The sequence below is a fragment of the Chiloscyllium plagiosum genome, chromosome 34 (genome assembly GCF_004010195.1).
Source record: "Chiloscyllium plagiosum isolate BGI_BamShark_2017 chromosome 34, ASM401019v2, whole genome shotgun sequence".
Taxonomy (NCBI): domain Eukaryota; kingdom Metazoa; phylum Chordata; class Chondrichthyes; order Orectolobiformes; family Hemiscylliidae; genus Chiloscyllium; species Chiloscyllium plagiosum.
The window spans coordinates 27,501,585-27,523,599 of NC_057743.1; the positions used below are offsets into that span (position 1 = coordinate 27,501,585).

Here is a 22,015-nt window from a genome sequence, read left to right on the forward strand (position 1 = left end):
ATATGGTGAGCTCTGGTAAACAGAGCAGGGACCATGAAATCATCAGCACTGCAGCAGTCTGCACTGCAGACAGTCAGAACAATAGCTTGTCAGATCCATACAAGACAACCAGCCAACTTTAACCAAGTTGCATTCTGCACCCAACACCAGCCTCACCTGATTTTCATTTCTCAAGATATCTCATTGCTGCTTTATAATTTTGCTGATATGATGTGGCACATATTTATCTTTCCACATTCTCTTTATGCCACTACTTTTCATCAGAGAGGCCCCAGCTGATCAATGTGACCTAGGTTCCACGAATATTGGCTACCCTCCAATTAGGAGAAAGTGAGGACTGTAGATGCTGGAGAGTCAAAAGGTATGACGCTGGAAAAGCACAGCAGGTCAGGCAGCATCCGAGGAGCAGGAGAGTTGACATTTTGGGCATAAGCCCTTAATCAGGAATGTGGAGGGGAAAGGGAGCTGAGAGATGGGTGGAGGTGAGGTTTGGAGGAGGACGATAGGTGGATGCAGGTGAGGAGGTAATTGTGATAGGTCGGTAGGGAGGGTAGAGTAGATGGGTGGAGAGGAAGATGGATGGTAGGACAGGTCAAGAAGGCGGTGCTGAGTTAGAGGGTTGCATCTGGGATAAGGTGGGAGGAGTGGAGATTTGGGAACTAGTGACATCGACATTGATGCCATGTAGTTGGAGTGTCCCAAGGCAGAAGATGAGGCATTCTTCCTCCAATTGGCAGGTGGCTTTGATTTGACAGTGGAGGAGGCCCAGAACTTTCATGCCCTTGAATGAGTGTGAGGGGGAGTTGAAGTGGTTGGCCACAGGGCGATGGGGTTGTTGTGTGTGTGTGTGTGTGAATAATCCTTTAGAGCCTTGGACAGAGGTGAGGGGGGAGGTGTGAGTACAGGTTTCACACCTCTTGGGGCAGTAGGGGAAGGTACCAGGTATGGCGAGGGGGTTGGTGGAGTGGTGGACCTAATGAGGCAGTAGCAGAGGGAATGGTCTCTGCAAAATGCAGACAAGTGTGGGGGGGTGAAGGGGGAAGTATATCTTTGGTGTTGGGGTCTGACTGAAGGTACCAGAAATGGCAGAGGGGAATGTGCTGTATCTGGAGATCAATGGGGTGGAAGGTGAGGACCAGGGGATGTTTTATCTTTGTTGCGGTTGAAGGGGTGGGATTTGAGGGTGGAGTTGTGGGAAGTGGAGGAGATGTGCTGGACGGCATAGTTGACCACGTTGGAGGAGAGCTTGTGGTAGTTGAAATAAGAGGACACCTCCAGTTAGAGTTGCTAACCCTTTGGGATTGTCCTGGAGTCTCTAGCAATTGGAGATTATTCCCTTGGAAACTGTTGCAAGCATAAAACTCAGGACAAATATCATCAGAACAAAATGGCATGTTTTCTTTCCATTTTCATAATACGTTCATTTCATAGTGATAAAAATACTGTTGGAGGGGAGATACTGGCTCTTTGGCATAGGGCAGCAATACCTCAACTAGAGTTGGCAGCACCACAGATAGTCTCTTCTCCACTCTGCACATTCTAGCAGAGGTTGCTAAGTAGGGTTCACATTCAGGCTCTAGGTAGATTCTCTCCGTATCCTGTCCAAGGGCCACTGATGACAATTTGAGGACCATGACTATATAATTGGTTAATTATTGCCTGCCAGTGTCATTTTACCAGCAGTCCCATCTGCAACCCTGCCTCCAGAGGCTTTGTAAAATCCAGCTACCTATTTGTTATGATCCAGTTGGTACTGGCAAACTGTACATCCCACAGAAATTTCATCAAGGAGCTTACTAATGTTTTGATGTGGATGTCTTTGGTTTATTAATCTTTTCTAAGACAAGCCACTCACTAAAGCACAAAGGATGGTCCATTTATGGTGTGACTGCATCCTAGAGATATTCAATGTTGTTGAGTGGTTTGATAGTGCTGATTCTGCCCTAATGATCGATGTACCACAGCCTCTGGCACCTTGGTGTGTAATATCAAAGGCAAGCAAACACAATGTGAGTGAATGTTGATCTGGTAGTGCACATAATCCTCTCAGGTCAATGGAGTTTAGGCAAATTTCCTTTTTGTAAGTGAAGTTATTCCAACTTTCCTTTTAAGAGAATACTAACTTTATTTACTAAAAGGAAATTCGGAGCAAACTATTGTTTTCACTAATATCTAACATTTAACCATAGTTCTATTAATTTTAAAGTAGTTATGGAGAGGGACAAACTGATCCACAGCTTCAAGTTCTAAACTGGGGCTAGGCGAATGTTGACAGGAGCTTGCAGTGGTTGATCAGAGTAGTTTGTTTGCAGGCAAAGGGATCTCTGGGAAGTAGGAGGCCTTTAAAAGTGAGATAGCTGGAGTTCAAGGTCTATCTATTCCTATGACGGGCAAGGTTGGCAGGATTAGAGAAGCTTGGGTGACAAGAGGTATTGAGGCTTTGACCAGACAAAAGGAGTGGCTCAGGTACAGGCAGCTGGGATCAAGGGAATCACTGGGGGGATACGTGGTTACAGGAAGGAAATCAGGAGGATGAAAAGGGGGCACGAGATAACCTTGGCTGAGAAGATTAGGGTGAATCTAAAGAGGTACTTTAAGTATATTAAAGGAAAAAGGATAACTAGACAGAGAATAGGGCCCTTCAAGTATCAAAGTGGACATAGAATCACAGAATCCCTACAGTGTGGAAACAGGCCATTTGGCCCAACAATGTGCGGCACACTGGTTAGCACTGCTGTCTCACAGCGCCAGAGACCCGGGTTCAAATCCTGCCTCAGGCAACTGTCTGCTTGGAGTTTGCACATTCTCCCCATGTCTCCATGGGTTTCCTCTGGATGCTCCGGTTTCCTCCCACATCCAAAAATGTGTCTGTAGTGTTAGGTGAAGGGGTAAATGTAGGGGAATGGGTCTGGGTGGGTTGCTCTTCGGAGGGTCGGTATGGACTTGTTGGTCTGAAGGGCCTGTTTCCACATGGTAAATAATCTAATCTACTCACATCGACCCTCCAAACAGTAACCATCCAGACCCATTCCCCTACCTTCTTACTCCATATTTACCCCTGACTAATGCACCTAACTTGCACATCCTTGAACACTATGGGCAATTTAGCATGGCCAATTCACCTAATCTGCACATAAAACAGAGTATGTTCTTAATTGTAAATTATACTCATCTGGAAATTCTTACCTTTAATTGTGATTTTCATAAGTTGTTGCATTTGCACATTTATTGGCCCTTAAACTTGCCAGAGAAAATTGTCTAGTAGTTAATGGCACAAGAACACATTTAGTGATGTGATAATTGTCAATGACTGCTAATTAACTTCTTCTAGGCAAAAGTGAGGACTGCAGATGCTGGAGATCAGAGTCTAGATTAGAGTGGTGCTGGAAAAGCACAGCCGGTTAGGCAGCAGGAAAATCGACGTTTCGGGCAAAAGCTCTTCATCAGGAGAAATTAATTTCTCTTGTCCAGATAGTGAGCAGTTGAAAATGCAGAAACTCATTCCTTTAGTTACTGACATCTGGTTGGAAGATTTTAAAAGTATGAAATATTATGAGAGATGTTGGATGAATTAAAAAATGAAGGTAGAATAAATCTCCTGGTCCTGACTAGATATATCCAAAAACACTGCAAGAGGCTAGAGAAGAAATTGTGGGGGTCCTGGCTGGTATTTTTGCATCATCGTTAGACATGGGTGAGGTCCCCGAAGACTGAAGAGTAATGAATGTTGTGTCATTATTCAAGAAGGGCTGCAAAGAAAAGCCTGGGAATTATAGACCTGTAAGCTTAACATCTGTGGTGGGTACATTACTTGAGAAAATTCTGAGAGATAGGATTTATATGCATTTGGAAAGACAGGGTTTGATTAGAAATAGTCAGCATGGCTTTGTGAGTGGGAGATCATGCCTCACAAATTTGGTAGAGTTCTTTGATGAAGTGACCAAGAAGGTCGTTGAGGGCAGGGTGGCAGACGTAGTCTACAGATTTCAATAAGGGCTTTGATAAGGTTCCACGTGGTAGGCTGCCCTGGAAAGTTGGATCACATGGAATCCAGGGCGCGCTGGCAAACTGGACACAAAATTGACTTGATGATCGGAAGTAGAGGGTAATTATGGAAGGATGCTTGTCGGACTGGAGACCTGTAACTGGTGGAATGCGTCAGGAGTCAGTGCTGGGTCCATTACTGTTCATTATCTATGTCAATAATTTGGATGAAATTAGTAAGTTTGATGAAGACACTAAAATAGACAGTGTCATGGACAGTGAGGAAGGTTATCAGAAATTGCAGCAGGACGTTGATCAGCTGGGGAAATGGGCGAGAAATGGCAAATGGAGTTTAATATAGATAATTTTGAGGTCTTGCATTTTGGAAAGTCAAATCAAGGAGGAGTTTCATGGTGAATGGTAGGGCCTTCAGGAGTGTAGTGGAACAGAGGGATCTTGGAGTTCAGGTGCATGGTTATCTGAAAGTGGAGTCACAGGTAGACAGGACTGTGAAGAAGGTTTTTGACACACTAGCCTTCATCAGTCAGGGCACTGAGTGTAGAAGTTGGGAAGTTATGTTGCAGTTATACAGGACGTTGGTGAGGCTGCACTTGGAGTATTATGTTCAGTTTTGGTCACCTTGTTATAGGAAGAATGCTGTTAAACTGGAAAGAGTGCAGAAGAAATTTACAAGGATGTTGCCTAGATTCTATGGTCAGAGTTATAGGGTGAAGTTGGATAAGCTAGGATTTTTTTCTTTAGAGTAAAGGAGATTGAAAAGGGGGCCTTAGAGGTACAAAAGATCATGAGAAGCATAGATAAGGTGAGTGCACTCAGTGTTTTTCCCAACATTGGGGAATCAGGGACTAGAGGGCTTCTCTTAAGGTTAAAGGGGAAAGAACAAAAGGGAACCTAACAGCGAACTTTTTTACACAGAGGGTGGTATGCATATGGAATGAGCTGCCAGCAGAAGTGGTTGAGGCGGGTACATTAACGACATTTCAAAGGCATTTGGACAAATACATGGATAGGAAAGGATCAGAAGGATGTGGGCCAATTGCAGAAAAATGGAGTTAGTGCAGACAGACATTTTGGTCAGCATGGACCAGTTTGGGCCAAAGGGCCTACCTCCATGCTGTCAGACTCTATACCTCTAACATTTTGAAGCATTGTATGACTTGTGTGTCAATGAGGTGATAAAGGTAATGTTTGATTCTTTGGTTTTGCTATCCACAACTTTGGAAACATTCTTGTCTCTGTCTCAGGGCCCTTTAGTAATGAACACAGACTCATCAACTGCAAGGACACGCAGAATACTGTCTAACAGCATTCCAAGGGATGCAACCACCTATAATTCCTTTATGCTTTGTTGAGTGGATTTGTCAGAAAATGGTGAATGAACAGATCTGCTATTACTCTCATCATCATACATTTACCAAAGAATAGCACCATTTTCACTTCCCAGATCCTTTCATTCTCAGTGTGGGAACCAGTGGTCACAATATTTACCAAATTAAAGGCTTGCCTTTATATTGCAACTTCCATTACCTCAAGATTTCCCAAAACACTTTAATGCCAATGAAGTGTAGTCACTGTTAAAAGAAATGCAACAGCTAATTTATATATGGCAAACTTGTGATACAGACAAGATAAACTGATGATGGTGGTTAAAGGATAAAGGTTAGTACAGGATACCAGGGAGGAATTCTCTGCTCTTCTTTGAATTTGTGTCATCAGATCTTTTACATTTAACTGAGAGGCCAAACAGAGCCTTCAGCCTCTCGTCTGAAAGTCAGGACCGCTAACAGTACAGTAGTCCCCTAATACTCCAGCCAAATATCAATTCAGGTTGTGCTCAAGTAACCTTAATGAGGGCTTGAATCCACAATCTTCTGATTCAAAAATGGGAGTACTACCTACTGAGTAATGATTCACGGTGGAATACAATTACTAGATCTCAAAACTAATAAATTGGCTGTGAAATGTTTTGAAACATTTGGAGATTTTATAAAAAGTGGCTAGATAGGCCATTGATTGGTTTAGGACAGATAGAGGATTCAAGGGTCTGTCAAAGAACTGTGAGCATCAGATCACTGTCTGAAAATGGGTCAACTTTACAAGTATATGAACAAGGAACAAGATTGGGCTTCTCAGCCTTTTCAACCTGCTGTATCAATCAATAAAGCCATGGCTGATCTGATTTTAACATCAACTTTACATTCCTGTATATTCCTAATAATCTATGCCCCTTGCTAATCAAGGATCTATTTCTGCCTTAAATATATTTATAGATTTATTTATAGATTTATTTATAGATTTATTGCCCTTTGAGGAAGGGAATTCCAAAGACTCTCAACCCTCTAAGAGAAAAAGAAATTTTTCCTCATCTCTGTTTTAAATGGGCATCCCTTATTTTTAAACTGTGACCCCGAGTTTAGATTCTCCTACAAGGGAACACCTGCTTTCAACATTCACCAGTTATGTCCCTTCAGGATCTTATGTTTCAGTTAAAACACCTTTGACTCCAATAAACACTAGAGGATACAGGCCTAGCCTATCTATCCCTTCCATATAGGCAGCTGAAAATGTGTTGCTGGAAAAGCGCAGCAGGTCAGGCAGCATCCAAGGAGCAGGAGAATCGACGTTTCGGGCATGAGCCCTTCTTCAGATTCTCCTGCTCCTTGGATGCTGCCTGACCTGCTGCACTTTTCCAGCAACACATTTTCAGCTCTGATCTCCAGCATCTGCAGTCCTCACTTTCTCCTTCCTTATAGGCAACCCACTCATCAGTCTAGTAAGCCTCTGAACCACTTCCAACAATTGACATCCTGTATAAGTATTGTGCCTCATGACCCTTTACTGTTCCGGGGTGCCCTCATGATAACTAGGATAATAAAGGACATTTGGGAAATGTAATCTTGTAAGGCAGGTCAAGATTTCCCTCCTTAAAAGCATTGTGAGTGTACCTCCAGCACGTGGACTGTAGCAGTTGAAGAAGGCAGCTCACCACCACTTTCTCAAGGGCAACTAGGGACAAGAAAGGCCAGGTGACACAGTGACACCCACATTCTATGAGTTAATTTTTAAAAAATACTTCCTTATTTGACTTGTTATCTCTGGCAGTTTCATCTGCATATAGTACAGCAAATTTTGGATAAAGCATAGCAGGTCAATAGATATCTACCACTAAGCTGAAAAAAAAGGTTCTTCACTTTAATAGGTGCCACCATTCCTAGGGAAGGTCCTTAAAATTATTACACATGTTAAATTATAAGCACAGGTATATAGTCAAAGTTTTTATTCCCTTGAGTTTAGAAAGTTAAAGAGTAATTAATCTAGTTGGAATATTCAATACAGGGGTCAAATAAACTGTTTCCTCTGCTGTGCTATTCAAAAACATGAAGGCATAACTTGAAAGTTAAAAGGGGTGATGTCAGGAACTACATCTTTACACAATAGCTATTGGAAACCTAAAACTGCCTCCCCCAAACAATTGTTGAAGCTGGGGTTCAGTGGTAAATTTCAAAACTGCAATAATTAGTCATAGAGTGATACAGCATGGAAACAGACCCTTGGGTCCAATCAATCCATGCCAACTATACTCCTAAACTAAACTAATCGCACCTGCCTGTGTTTGACCCATATCCCTCCAAACATTTCTTATTCCTGCCTTTTAAACGTGGTAACTGTACCCGTATCCACCACTTCTTCTAGGAGTTCATTCCATACACGAACCATCCTCTGTGTGAAAATGCTGCATCTCCAGTCCCATTTAAATCTTTCTCCTCTCGCCTTAAAAATATGACCCCTAGTCTTTAAATCCCCCAACTTGGGAAAAGACACCTGCCATTCACCTTATCTATAACCCTCATGATTTTATAAACCTTTCTAAGGTCACTCCTCGAGGAGAAAGTGAGGTCTGCAGATGCTGGAGATCAGAGCTGAAAATGTGTTGCTGGAAAAGCGCAGCAAGTCAGGCAGCATCCAGGGAACAGGAGAATCAACGTTTCGGGCATAATTCCTGAAGAAGGGCTTATGCCCGAAACGTCGATTCTCCTGCTCCCTGGATGCTGCCTGACTTGCTGCGCTTTTCCAGCAACACATTTTCAGCTAAGATCACTCCTCAACTGCCTACATTCCAGTGAAAAAAGTCGCAGCCTATCCAGTCTCTCCTTATAACTCAAATCCTCCTTTCCCGGCAACATCCTGGTAAATCTCTTCTGAATCCTCTTCAGCTTAATAATATCCTTCCTGTCACAGGGTGACCAGAATGAGACTTTTGAATCGGCAAGCATGTTAAGGGCACAGAATCAAGATATGTCAATGGAATTAAAATACAGATCAGCCATGATCGTATTGATGTTGGAAAAGGATCAAGACGCTGAGTGGACACCTTCTGTCTCATTTGATGGAACTCTTCAGCATGAGTGAAACTTTCAGACTGAAGAAGCTTTTTATACAGGAATAGTAGGAACAAGGAAAATCTCCCATCCCTCAAAGAGAAGAAAGAACAAAACGGCAGAAATTTAAAGCTCAAATTTAGCAAGCAGGGATGCAGCCTCACTAAAATTGTCCTTCAAGTCACATACTACTTCTACAAGAGACAGGTGATAGGTTTATCCCATAAACCTAAGAACTGCAGTTGCTGAAAATCTGAAACAAAACCAGAAATTGCTGGAGAAACTCAGCAGGTTTGGTCACATCAGTAGCGAGAAAACAGAGTTAAGGTTTGATTCCAGTAATCCTTCTTCAGAACTGTACCTCTCCATAATTGCTGCCACTTCTGCAGCAATTCCTGGTTGTGTTAGATTTCTGGGCCCTGTTGCCATCTGATCAAATCCCATATCTTGGAGTTATAGGGGAAATCTGTTTGAACTCACCAGTCCATTCTAAACTCTAGATTTGAGGGCATTGCCCTTTTGTTAATTCTCAACAGTGGAAGGCTTCCCAAAGTAGACTTAAAGGTCAAACCCAGAGGAGTTGATAAGGTAGATAGAGAGAAATTAATTGTGGGTTTAGGTTTAAAGATGTGCTTAAAAACTAAGTCCAGGCCTTTAGGGGAGAAGTTAGGAAATCCTATAACACACAAAAGTAGACAAAATATAGAACTCTTCAGAAAACATCAGTTGAACCTCGATCAACTGTTAATTTTAAATTTGAGATTTTCAGAATTTTGTGAAACCATACATATTAGTGAAGTGGGAAAAGATGGCTGGATAGCATTAGGTCACAGATCATCGAGATGACGGAACATGCTCAAGCGATTAAACAGTCTGCTTACGTTTCTATGTTCTCAGATATAAGCTGGAGTAAAGAGCTGATTGGAGTTTGAGAAAATGTCATAAAAAGACTCAAGGTGTAAAACTTTACCCCACCTCCTCCAAGAGCAGATTGCTACAAAATACATCTGTCAACTCTTATTGGATGTTCTTGGAGCTTTCACAATATGCTTTGACTAGAACCTGCCTGCCTATTTCCCTCCCTCCCTGTCTTCCACTATTGGTCAGCTGATACATTCATCTTTGTGAAGCACCAAGTGCTAAGGCAAATCAAAAACGAAACACACTCCAGTGCTGTAAATCAGATGGACAGATCAAATGATTCTTGACTCTCGGTCAAAGAACCTTTTTGTTCTTCCTATTTCTAATCATTTTAAACCTGAGAATGCTCCCACAGAAAATGTGACAAGAGTGTTTTTTAGTTAACTGCCCCATGATCTCTTTCTCTCCCTGGGATTTCTTCACAGGATGTCCCAGAGATTAATCTTCAATTCCTGGAGGATTGGATAGGTATCCTCCTTCACAGTTCCAGACTACAACCCATGATAGAAAACAAGTGGTGTATGGAAGGAAGTGGTTAATTTATAGATGCATCTCATTCTTAAACTGGTCTGCTACGTGCCTCCCCCTCCCCAGAGTATCTACTGCAGTCTGGACGTACTGCAGGCAGCAACACTGCAGTGTTTGGCAACAATCAGTGGGTGGAGCCCAATCCAACACTATCATACAATCAGAGAGGGAAATGGGGCGGGGAAGGAATTATTCTTATATGGATTTTAATCCTCAAAGAAAGTCTTAAAAACATGTCACCATTGACAATTTGCATTCATGAGAAACATTCCCACAATTTTATCCTGGCATTTGATTTTCCTCCCATTTTTCTCTTCATCCTTTCCTAAAGGCTGCCTTTTGGTATTCATTTTCACAGGAGCAAGCTGATCCCGTCAGAATGATTCTATTCAAATATGAACCCAACCGAGCTACAATGTCTGGGAAATGAAGAAATTATTTTAAAATTAAGATTCTTATAATAAGATATAGAAAATATTTGTTTCTATGAAAAAACAAGTTGAACTATTTGCGCTTTCAAGGAGACATATTGTATCTGTATCAGCTCCCTAAGGTCTTAGTAATTCTGCTTAACTAAATGTAGTTGTATCTTACTGCCGTCATGCAGTGAACCTACTTGTTATCTCAGAACATTGCGGCCTCTGTCAAAATTCTATGGTGGTGTATCCTCTAGCAGTTATCACTAGACAGGCCCAAGACAAAGCAGAACTGTTGGCAGTGAACCACCTCAAACAACCCTTGTCTGGTATCACATATTGGTAGCCAGGACAAATGCCACAATGTACCAGAAGTGGTCATCTGAGAAAATCCCACAATAGGAAGGTGAAGGAAATAATTCCACAGCTTGGGTCCATGTGTTTGAATATGTGGCTACCATTGGTGGATTGAGGATACACAGAGGCCAGAAATCAAGGAGTGCAGATATCTGAGGGTTGTGGCTGCAGACCTTAGAGATAGGGAGGGATTAGGGTTAAATTTAAAACCAAGATGGTATTTGACGAGCAGCCAATGTAGGTGGGCGTGCACAGGAATGATAGAGGAAAGTTACAGGGTGTGAGCTAAGACATGAGCAGCATGGCTATGGATGTCATCAAATTTAAGGAGTATTGAGTGAGAGACACCATTCAAGGATGCCTTAAAATAGTCATGCCAAAAGGTAACAAATGTACTAATAGAGCTTTAGAGGGAAAGGAACTGAGATAGATGAAGGCAGATGATGTTACAGGGGTGGAATTAGGCAGTTTTTTTTTCATTCTCACATAATTTATTGAGCCAGAAACTTTTTTTCCACTAATGACAACTCCATGGTAACTGCCCGCATTTATTCCAGATTTTATTAATGAATCAAATTTAAATTGTCAGACTGCTATGAATACTGCAGTCTCATATCTAAGTCTCCAGAATACTGGCCCAGGTCAAGATCCTGGAATTCCCTCTCAAACAGCATTGTAAATCTACCTACAACAAATAATCATAGCAGTTCAAGAAGGCAGCTCACCATTGGCTTCTCAAGGACAACTGGGGTTCTGCAAAAATTGCTGGCCCAGCCAGCGGCACCCATCTCCTTTGAGTGAATAAAAGAGAGCCCAGTGATATATCCATGGTGATACCAGACCCCAAAGGGAATCCAGTAGTTTAAAATATGTATTAGAGTCTTGGATTTCTCAAGAGGTGGTCTGACTGAACCAGCATATTCGGTATCGTACTGTGACAAACATTACCTACTCTTGTTTTGCCAGACAACCAGTTCAGGATGTCCATCTTGGAGCGCCTGGAGCAGATGGAAAGGCGGATGTCGGAGATGGGATCTCACCAGCACCACCAGCAGACTGGAGGGGGAGGGTTAGGAGGAGGAAATGGAGGAGGAGGTGGCAACAGCCAGGCACAGGTATGACGTATTGTGAAATCTTTACGAGCCAAACCAATGGACTTGTGTTCAGGCAACCTTGGCTGCTCATACATTTCATTTGCAAGAAGGTGAGCATAAAATGGGAGGAAGTGACTAAAGGAACTCCTGATAGTTTCTTACATACACTATGTGCTATTAGAAAAACAGTACAATTTGAGATTTACAGGAAAAAGAAAGAGAAGAAGGAACGTGCATATATTTCATCTTTTACAATCTCAGGATGTCTCCAGTGCTCTACAGTTTATGAAGTACTTTTATAACACTGTGATAATATTCGAAATGCAGCAGCAATTTGAGCAGAGCAAACTCCCATTAAATAATGACCAGAGAGGTGTTAGTTGACAATAAATATTGGTCATGAAACATTGAGAACTACTCTAAAATTCTTTGTATTTGTTCCATCAAACTTTTTCATTTATTTGAGAGTACAGACTTCTCATTTTAATGTTTTCTTCGAACGATAGTACTTCTGACATTGTGTCATTCCGTCAGTACAACACTGAAACATCAACCTAAAGCTGATGGGTGAAAAGAACGTGTTGCAAATTAGAACATGGACATAGCTCATAGGCTCAAGTTTACAAAGGGTGGAAAGTGGCAGGACAACCAGGTGAATCATCAAGTCTGGAGGTAACAGTGGGATTTCAGAGCAGGGTACCTAAGCAAGACAAGAATCAGATAATGTTGCAGAGGTAGAAGTAGCTGGGCCTTTGGACTGCAGTAGATGTCTTGTGAGAAGCTCATCTCAGGGATAAAGTGGGATACAAGGTTTTGACAGGGTGGCCTCTCTCTGCCCTGTGAAGTTAAACCTGCTGCATGAAAGTCATGTTGTCCCTTTGATCCTAGCATAGTGTGATGTGAGAGGACTGGTCTCAGTATGTGTTCCCTCACCCCATTTGCAGTGTGCATCCAGAGTGGCCAGCTGCTCCTTTGAGAACCGTGTGGTGTTGGTGTGTGAGAAGATGATGAGTCGCGCCTGCTGGGTCAAATCCAAACACCTCATCCATTCCAAGACTTTTCGAGGAATGACTCTCCTGCACCTGGCAGCTGCCCAGGGCTATGCCACACTGATCCAGACACTCATCAAATGGCGGTAAGCAATGACCAGGCTCCAGTGATCCACTTCAGTGAGGTAAGGGGCACATGTGCTTCCATTGTAAACAAGGGCAGTAGTGATAAAAATCAAGTGGGTGATGTGTGATCCAATGTTGAATCAATACTGTAAATTAATATGAATTCAAGGAGTAAGTAAGATTGATGGGTTACAGGTACAGTTTGCCATTTGGAATTAAGATGTACGACAATGACAGTGATCCAGCTCAAGGTAGAATAGGACCAGATGTAAATATTCCAGAACTCTATTTGTTCAGAAAAGATAGGAAAGGAAGATGGGTGACAAAATTAATTGAAAGCATTGCGGTGCTGTAGAACGAGCCTTGAGGACGGATTTGGTTATGTTAGGGAATAAAAAAAGGTGCAGTTATACTACCCAGTGTAATCTATTAGCCACAATCTAGTGGGAAATATATAGAGGAACAAATCTGCAAGTAAATCATAGGGAGGGGCAAAAAGTTGCAAGCCTTCCTAGATTGGGTTCAGGACAACATTCAGTAGCAATGGGCATTGGTAGATCTGGTTCTTGGGAACAAGGTGAGCCAAATAGATCAAGTGTCAATGGGGGAACATATGGACAGTGGTCATTGTATGATAGGTGACAATGGAAAGGAAACATGAATAGTCATGAGTAAGAATGATTAACTGTGAGGGGGAGCTGATTCCAATGGGGCAAGAATGGAACTGAGTAGGAAAGACTGGTGTCAAAAGTTTGTGAGAAAATCTATTGTTCAACTATGGGCTATTTTCAAAGAAGAGATGGGTTGGACTCAGTCAAGATGTATTCTTTTAAAAAAGAACAGGCAGGCAAACAAAGTCAGAGCTTTCCAGCTAAAAAAGGAGATAGAAATTATGAAAAAGAAGAAAACCTGTACTTATGACAAGTAATATTTCGAATATACAGTTGAAAACCAAGTTGAATATGAAAATTTCAGAACAGAGATGAAAAAGCAAATAACTGAAGCAAGGAGGTATTATGAAAACAGACTGGCAGCTAACATGAAGGGAGTCTTAAAATCTTCTATCGGCACATAAATGGTAAAAGAGTGATTTTACTGGAGTGTGGAATGCATTTCCTGGTAGTGTGATGGAGGCACATTGACTATTTGAATAGAATCAGTGTGTGGAGTTATGGGGTAAAGACTTAATGCGAGAATGGCATTAAGTCAAAATGCTCTGTCAGAGAGCAGACACAATGGGCTGAATGAACTTCTGTATTTAGCAATTCTGTGGCGCTTTGGCTGTTCTATTTTGTTTCAACTACATGGGTAGTGACTTGAGGGCTTAGCTTGAGAGTACAATAATAGGCAGTTTTCTGAACAGGGATGTTATTGCAACAAAGTGAAGTGGTTTTACTTCCACTTGGTAATACTCCACCAACCTGGTGACTGAGATCAGGAAATTTGCATAATGATGATCAAACCTGCAGATTATCACTCATTGATTGTTGCTGTAATAAGGTCTCTGTGTACAGCCATTATTGAAGCATTTAGGCAGGGATGGGTCGATTGAAGCATGTTTGGAACATTTCTCATGAAGAAATTCCATCTTTTTGAGTCCAAAAGGAAGAAAGCTGGGGACCTATTTAGCCACAGTGAGGGTGAAGGGTGTGTGGGGACGTAAAACTCAGAAAAGCAAAGATCATTGTTGCATTGAATAGAGAGATAGACAGTTGACAGAGAGATGGGAGATCAGAGGTAAGAGAGAGGAGTCGCCCATCTGGCAATTGGTTTATCTTCACTCCTTCTTTATTTGAAAAATCTGGGAAGAATGTTTTAGAAAGGAATACTTCATAAACCCTCACTAATAACTTGCCAATAAGCTGGCTCATAATGGGAAACTCCTTTGTTAACAGTCTCTGTCTGTCCTTTCACAGTGCAAAACATGCAGATAGTATTGACCTGGAACTGGAGGTAGATCCATTAAATGTTGATCATTTCTCCTGCACACCCCTGGTAAGTCACATGTCACCTCTACTTAGAAAGAATGTGGAGATGCTTAATAGACTTTGTATTTGAAAATAATACCGTTGGATTTGCACTGTTGCTGCTCTACATTAGCTCCCAAGCCAAGAACTGTCAAGTTTAAAATTCTCATTCTTATGTTCAAATTCTTCCATGCCATCTCCTTTCCCTGTTTTAATACCATCCTTCACTTTTGGATCTCTGCACTCCTCCAATCCTGGTCTCTTGCTCACCCCGATTTCCTTCAGCCTCACCATTGATGACCATCCCTTAACTTATCTTGGTTCTGAATTCTGCCTCTCTTTCCTCCTTTATAACTCTCCTTAAAACCTATCTCATTGACCAAGCACCTGTCCTAATATCGTATGTGGTTCAGTGTCAAATTTCATCCAATATCATTCCTGTGAAATGCCATGAAATGTTTTATAATAAAAGTGCTATATAAATGCAAGGTATTGTTGGTTCCCTTGTCACCAATGCACTGATACTGGAAATGCAGAATTTGTGTAGCTGCTGTCTGTGAGCTGCATGTAAAATTGTCAGGCAACACGAGAAATAAAACATGGCAGTTTCTGATATCAGCAAGTCCTGCCAGATTTACTGGGATGTGGCTATCACTGGCAAAGCCAGCATTCGTTGACTGGCCCTAACTACCCTCAAAGGCCATTTCAGAGGGTGGGTAAGAGTCCACAATCTGGAGTCACATGTAGGCCAGACCACATAAGGTTGACAGATTTCCTTCCGAAAGGAACCAGATAGTGAATCTGAAGGTTTTTAAGGTAACCAGTGATAGTTTATCGACAGTATAACTGAGACTAGCTTGGACTTGCAGGTTTTTTAATTAATCTTTATTAATTTATTTAATTATTTTTCTGTTAGTTAATTGAATTCAAATTCCATAAGCTGTTGTGGTTGAATTTGAACCCATGCCTGTAGTTTATTAGTCTGGGCCTCGAGTAGTTCAGTGACAATAACATTATGTCATCACTTCTGCAAATGTATAGCTGACTGTGTGCTAGGGAAATGGAAGCAGGGAAAAATTCACATACTCTGTGAAAGCAGCTAATGTCTCCACATTGTGTTGCATTAGAGCTCATTAAAGACAGGAAAAACTTGCATTTATATCAAGTGTTTCCATGACCTCTGAGAAGGAAAGTACCAGCTTGTCAACACAGGAGATAATTGCTGCTGCAAGTAAGAGCTAATTCTAATTTTTACTGTTAGTTAATTGCTTTGCCAGGAAGGATGTGAACAGATGAAATAATTGGTCTTTTATTTTTAACCAGATGTGGGCTTGTGCACTGGGGCATACTGAAGCAGCTGTTGTTCTGTACAAGTGGGACCACCGAGCTCTCTCCATCCCTGATTCATTGGGTCGTTTGCCCCTGACAATCGCCCGCTCACGAGGGCATGTGAAACTAGCAGAGTATCTGGAAGGTTTACAGAGGGAGGATGAGTCACAGCTTCCCAGTCTTCCCCAAACACCTGCAGTGGTTTGCTCTCCTAATGCAAAGGCAGGAAATGATGGCTGGATTGGACAGTGGAACAATGGCAGTAACAGCAACCAGGAATCCCCGAAGAATGTCAGCACATCTCCTACCACAGGTGCATTTTATTCATTTCGACACTTATTTAGCAATCATCAATTTGTGTATCTGTGGTCCTCTGTCTTTTTTCCTATCATTAGTGAATTTTGTATGTGCTTAAGTCACAGCAAAAGTGCCAGGGAAAGGAGCAATTCTATTTCAAGAACCCAGCATCAGCACCAAAACTCCCAAGTGTTATCAGTAAAAATCTGATAAAGAGCACATCTGTATCCATTATGTCTCGTGAAACATGTCCAGGGGAAGGTCAGCACATGTTAGACACAGAATAAGTTTCCTCTTCACTCTCCCATCAAACGCCCACAGTACTGTTTGGTAACAGAGAAATAATTCCTCAATTCTGCTTCAATGATGTGTCTCAGTCTCTGAAGGTATTCTTTACCTGCCACTGTCACATTTTTCTATTCCCAACATTAGTCATTCTTTAATATTTCTGAGTAATTTTGATTTTTTTTTTTTGCCTGGACCAAGTTGCAATTTCACTTCATGTAGAATCATGTAGAAACAACTAGCACAGCCCATGACCTCAGCCTGGGCTAGATTGAAACCTCTAGTTTGAGGTTATGAATATTTTCCCTGCAGTATATGCGTTACCACTCTTCTGTGACTGAGGTAGTGGACTCGATATTGTGCTGTTTCTTTTTGACTTGAGGAGTTTCCTCCTTTTCTGTTCCCGTTGGAAGTGTAAGAAATTTCCATGTGGCTCACTTTGAGAAAACTGAAGTTAAGATAATTGATTAGGAATATTCTCAAATCTGCCAATCAGCTCATAAAGCACACAGACTAGAAAGATACACAATTAGTCCCTGTCCTGTGGTACATTAGCTGAATCTTAACTCAGGGGAGCAGTCATGTGAACATCAATTGACGTGCCCCAGTGAATATTCTGTTGCATAGTAGGGAATGAGATACATGATTGAAGGTCACCTGTGTGAGTATTGGAGGCATCAGAGCATTTGATCCATATCCTAGCAATCAATTCACATCTCAATCTTATAGCGCAATTGGTAAAATAGTGGGATTTGGGCTCTGGGTTGCCAGGCTTGCATCAAAACCACGAGGTTATCATACATCCATCAGAGGCATTTGTGAGACAACCATTTTTGAAAACCAAATCTACTTTAGGTTACGATCAGCCTTAATCTCATCTATAATGAGGCGGACTTGAGAAACTCAATAGCCTGCTCCTGTTAGTATGTTCATTTGAGTCCCATATTCCAAGTGTTCAATATGGATCCAATTGATATCCTTTTACATCATAGCATGGCTTTTCTTTCAGTTCATAATTTTCAATTTTTGATTCATATCCAATGGGTAAAGAATGTTGCCATACCAACAGTCACTGCTCTTAAACTAATTATCTGGGATAAACTTGATGAAAGGATGTTGGAAGCGGCTTCAATAAAAACTTGCAAAAAGGAATTGGATAAATACATAAAAGATAAATAGCTCATTTAGCAGTGCTGCCTCACAGTGCCAGGGACTCTGTTTCGATTCCACCCTCAGACAACTGCCTGTGTGAAGTTTATATTCTCCGTGTGGCTGTATAGGGTTCCTGCGGGTACTCCGGTTTTCTCCCACAGTTCAAAAATGTGCGGGTTAGGTGGATTGGCGATGCTAAATTATCCTTAATGTCCAGGGATATACAGGCTCGGTTGATTAGCTAAGGGAAATGAGGGTGACAGGGATAGGGTAAGGGGATAGGCCTGGGTGGGATTCTTGTCAGAGGGTTGATGTGGACTTGATGGGCCTGTTTCCACACTGCAGGGATTCTACGATTCAATGATTCATGGCATATGAGGAAAGATCAGGGAGCTAGCATTAATTAGACAGCTCTTTCATGCTAAACTGAATGGCCTTAATCTGTGCTGTATGCATTTTTAATTTAATGTGAAACACGTTTGAGGTAAGTCTCTAAAAGATATGTTAGGAAGTAAATAAATACAAGACTCTTTCTTGTATCAGATCTCAGGCGACCGAGATCGGAATCCTTGCACTGCCATGGTAATGACAGCCAAAAGGACCTCCCAGCTTCCAAGAAACACAAGCTAAATACAGAACACTTCCAATCCAGGCAAGACAAATCATCTCCTCCACCACTAAATCTGGAGCAAAAGATCACAGCTAAACTGAGCTCCAGCCCGAAGCAAACACCTCCTGATGCAATTGATTCCAAAAAAGAGAGGAATAGTCCCAGGGAATCTTCTCAACATACCTCAGAATTCCCTTTGCTCCTTACCACTGGATGCAGGAATGTTGGAAATCAGACCAGTCCAAAGTGGAGCCAGAAGGAGATTTATGTCAGTGTGGCAGCGCAGACTACAACGGGCCAGCCTGTAGTGATAAGGAAGGTCTCGGGTCTCAACGCTGGGTCCATTGCTCATAGGATACAACAGAAGCAAGACATCAGTGTTCTAATGTTATCAGAAAGGGAGATGATGGATGCAGAGCTACTATCATACAAGGAGAATGAGGAATGTTTCCAGCATATGGATGATTTGCAGGTATGAAACGCAGTATAAGGAACCTTCAATTGTAATGGATAAGAAATATTTAGCTAACTTCGTCTTCATTTTTCTTGCCTGTGTCAAGCCCAAATGCTGACTCTTACTGTGATTGCTATCAGAGCTATTCTTCAGCAAATTGGAGTCAAAACAGAGTAGCTTCTGTTTCATGTGCTGGTCTGTGTCGAGTTAGTTGATTTTGGCTGGCCCACTTACTGATGGAGTGCTAATGCTGACCTGAGTGGCTAAGCCTTAGAGGGAAATATTATCATTCAGACTGCCAACTCCCGTTCCTCACCCATGTACAGGTGTATGTGCATGGGCGACAGGATCAAATATGTAGTGGGGTACTTGTCATGGTAGATAATCTTATTATCTTGGCCAATACCTCAATAATGGTTGTTCAACCATGGAAGGTTACAAGCAAAGTCATGTGAGTCAGAACACGCAGGAAAAAAATGGAGGATAAGGGTTAATCTGTTGTTCTGTGGTGTACACATAACAGGATTTGTTTGTGACTGATTTTTATACCGTTTACATTAGGTCTCAAGATGCAGGATATCACAAAATGTAGCATTGATCATTAATTTTTGTTGGCTACATTTTTTGGAAGAATGTTCTCAAAGATTTTTCAACAACTGAGTTGTTAATGCAAAGGTCCTTTCCTCATCTGAATTCTAAAGCCTTAAATTTGCACTTTAAGATCATGGTGTTAAGAAAACAAAGGAAAATATAATTAATATTCTTTTGCTTCCTCAGGCTAATATGATGTCTTTGGCCGAACAGATCATTGAAGCTACACCAGACAGGATTAAACGGGAGAATTTCATCCCTATGGAATTTCCATTGTCGGAGCAAGGGGACATGCCCAGTGTAAACACCACCTTGAGCTGGTTGGCCAGTTACCTGGCAGATGTGGACCATTTACCCAGCTTATCTCAGCTTCGGTCAGTAGCACGGTGTTATGAAAAGTGTATAATTTATATACGTTAATGTCACCTTGTGGAGTTTGATTTTAAAATGGTGGCATATGGGTGCAAGTCATTTTTCTGAAGTTTTTTTCTTAAAACTAAGATTAATATTTCCAGATCAGTGACCTAATCTAGAATGTATCAGAGGGCAGATGACTGCAAACTCCTGGAGTTTTAATGAAGAATGTGTGGTTTATGACAAGTAGAGTAAACATGGAAGGCCACTAGCTTGTTTTCAGTTCAGAATAATCAAGGATTGAGTTTAATTTTGAAAACCCAGGGACTGAAAGATTTTTTAAAGCAATTTGGAGGCTATCTGACTGTGTGATTATGCTATTGTGAGCCACATAAGTGCAAGTTTATAAATCGACTTCTTTCTGAAGCCATGCTTTCAGTTGATCTGAAAACCAGTCAATATGAGATGGATTCATTGTTCACTCACTGTGTTGCTCATTATCTTTACCTCCCCTTTGATTTTCCAGGTCTTTGTACAGCGAGCCCCTGACTCCTCCCTCTAACGCAAGCCAAAGCCCGGCCTCGTCACCAAACAGCGAGGTTAATTTTGAGAAACCCACACTCCCTTCAGCAGCCGATTGGTCGGAGTTCCTGAGTGCGTCGACCAGTAAAAAAATGGAGAACGAATTTGCCCAGCTGACCTTGTCAGACCATGAACAGAGAGAGCTGTACGAGGCTGCCAAGTTGGTGCAAACCGCCTTCCGGAAATACAAGGTTAGAGGCGCTGTCCTCACATAGGATCAGCATGTGAGTTGCAGCGTACAACCTTGTCATGTGTTCGTGTGTCCACTTGTGTCAGCTGTGGCTCAGTAGGTAGCGTCCTTGCCTCTGAGTCAGTGGGTCACAGGTTCAAGTGCCATTGCAGGCACTTGAGCACCAAGTCCACCCAACATGTCGGGTGCCAGTATTGAGGGGGTGCTGTACTGTTGGAGGCACTGTCTTTCACATGATATGTTAAACCAAGACCCTGTTTGTTTTCCTTGATGGACATAATTAGATCCTTTGGTGCTATTTTTAAGAAGAACAAGGTAGTTTCCCTGGTGTTTTGAGCCAATATTTATCCCTCAACTAGAATTGATTATCTAGGTGTTATCATGCGCTAATTTGTGGGACATTGATGTACACAAGTTGGCTGCTGAATTTCTTATATTGTCACAATAATTTCTGGATTTCAAGAGCTCAACGGCAACATTACTGCAACATTACCACCTCTGTGTCTGAGATGTACAATATCAGCCATGTGAGCTGTTTATCCTCACTGCCTAGTGACCTGCACTGATAAATATATGTGCATTGACACTGACAGAGGTACTGAAGTTGCCTAGTTTGTGGTACCCTCCACGCTTAAATTACAGCGGAAACATGAAGAATGGAGGCAGGGCAGATATGCTGAAGGGTGTCTGTGGAACCCATTTCAGGAAAAAGAAGGGAAAGATTGTTAAAAATATAATAACAGGTGCTGATAAATAAATAAATGGCACAAGGGTTGGTAACCAGATTTACAGTGATTGACAAAAAGCAAAATTTTTATAATCTGGAGCACATTGCCTGAAAGAGAACTGGAAGCAGATTCAATAATAACCTTCAATTAGATAAATAATTGAAAAGAAAAACATTACAGGGCTATGGGGAAAGAGCAGGGGAGTGAATCTAATTGAACAGTGCTACCAATAAGCACAGATGGGCTGAAAGGTCTCCTATTCTGTATCAATCTATGACTCTTAAAAACAATTTATGCAAAGTCCCAGTCGTAAGTGTCATGTTTTCCATTTTTTAGGGACGTCCTTTCAGGGAACAACAAGAAATGGCTGCTGCTGTCATTCAGCGCTGCTACAGAAAATATAAACAGGTAAAAATTACATGTTACACTTCACATCCTGTGGTTGGGGGCACCCACAGAGCAGCATGATTAGCCCACCCATCTGATCTCAGCTAGCTGATCTCAGGCTGCTGCACTGGCACTTAATGCCACTGAGTAAATGGAAGAGGAAGTATTAGAAAAGTTCCCCCTCACGATCTTCCTGAGTGCAGGATCAAACATAGCCATACTGCTCCTCATGCTCCTCATCAACAATAATTGTCTAGCCTCAGCACACAGTCAC

General features: G+C 41.8%; 1 protein-coding gene across 7 annotated transcripts in view; it reads left to right on the plus strand.

Moving 5' to 3' along the window:
* Positions 1 to 22,015, plus strand: part of camta1a (calmodulin binding transcription activator 1a) — a 1,208,107-nt gene that overhangs the window by 1,146,325 nt on the left and 39,767 nt on the right. For all 7 annotated transcript variants that reach the window (XM_043675998.1, XM_043675994.1, XM_043675992.1 and 4 more), the window contains 8 exons: positions 11,573 to 11,721; positions 12,645 to 12,835; positions 14,732 to 14,810; positions 16,106 to 16,424; positions 18,389 to 18,927; positions 19,687 to 19,874; positions 20,381 to 20,627; positions 21,691 to 21,762. In XM_043675998.1, the coding sequence (XP_043531933.1) occupies positions 11,573 to 11,721; positions 12,645 to 12,835; positions 14,732 to 14,810; positions 16,106 to 16,424; positions 18,389 to 18,927; positions 19,687 to 19,874; positions 20,381 to 20,627; positions 21,691 to 21,762 (1,784 nt within the window). The remainder of the gene's footprint in view (positions 1 to 11,572; positions 11,722 to 12,644; positions 12,836 to 14,731; positions 14,811 to 16,105; positions 16,425 to 18,388; positions 18,928 to 19,686; positions 19,875 to 20,380; positions 20,628 to 21,690; positions 21,763 to 22,015) is intronic.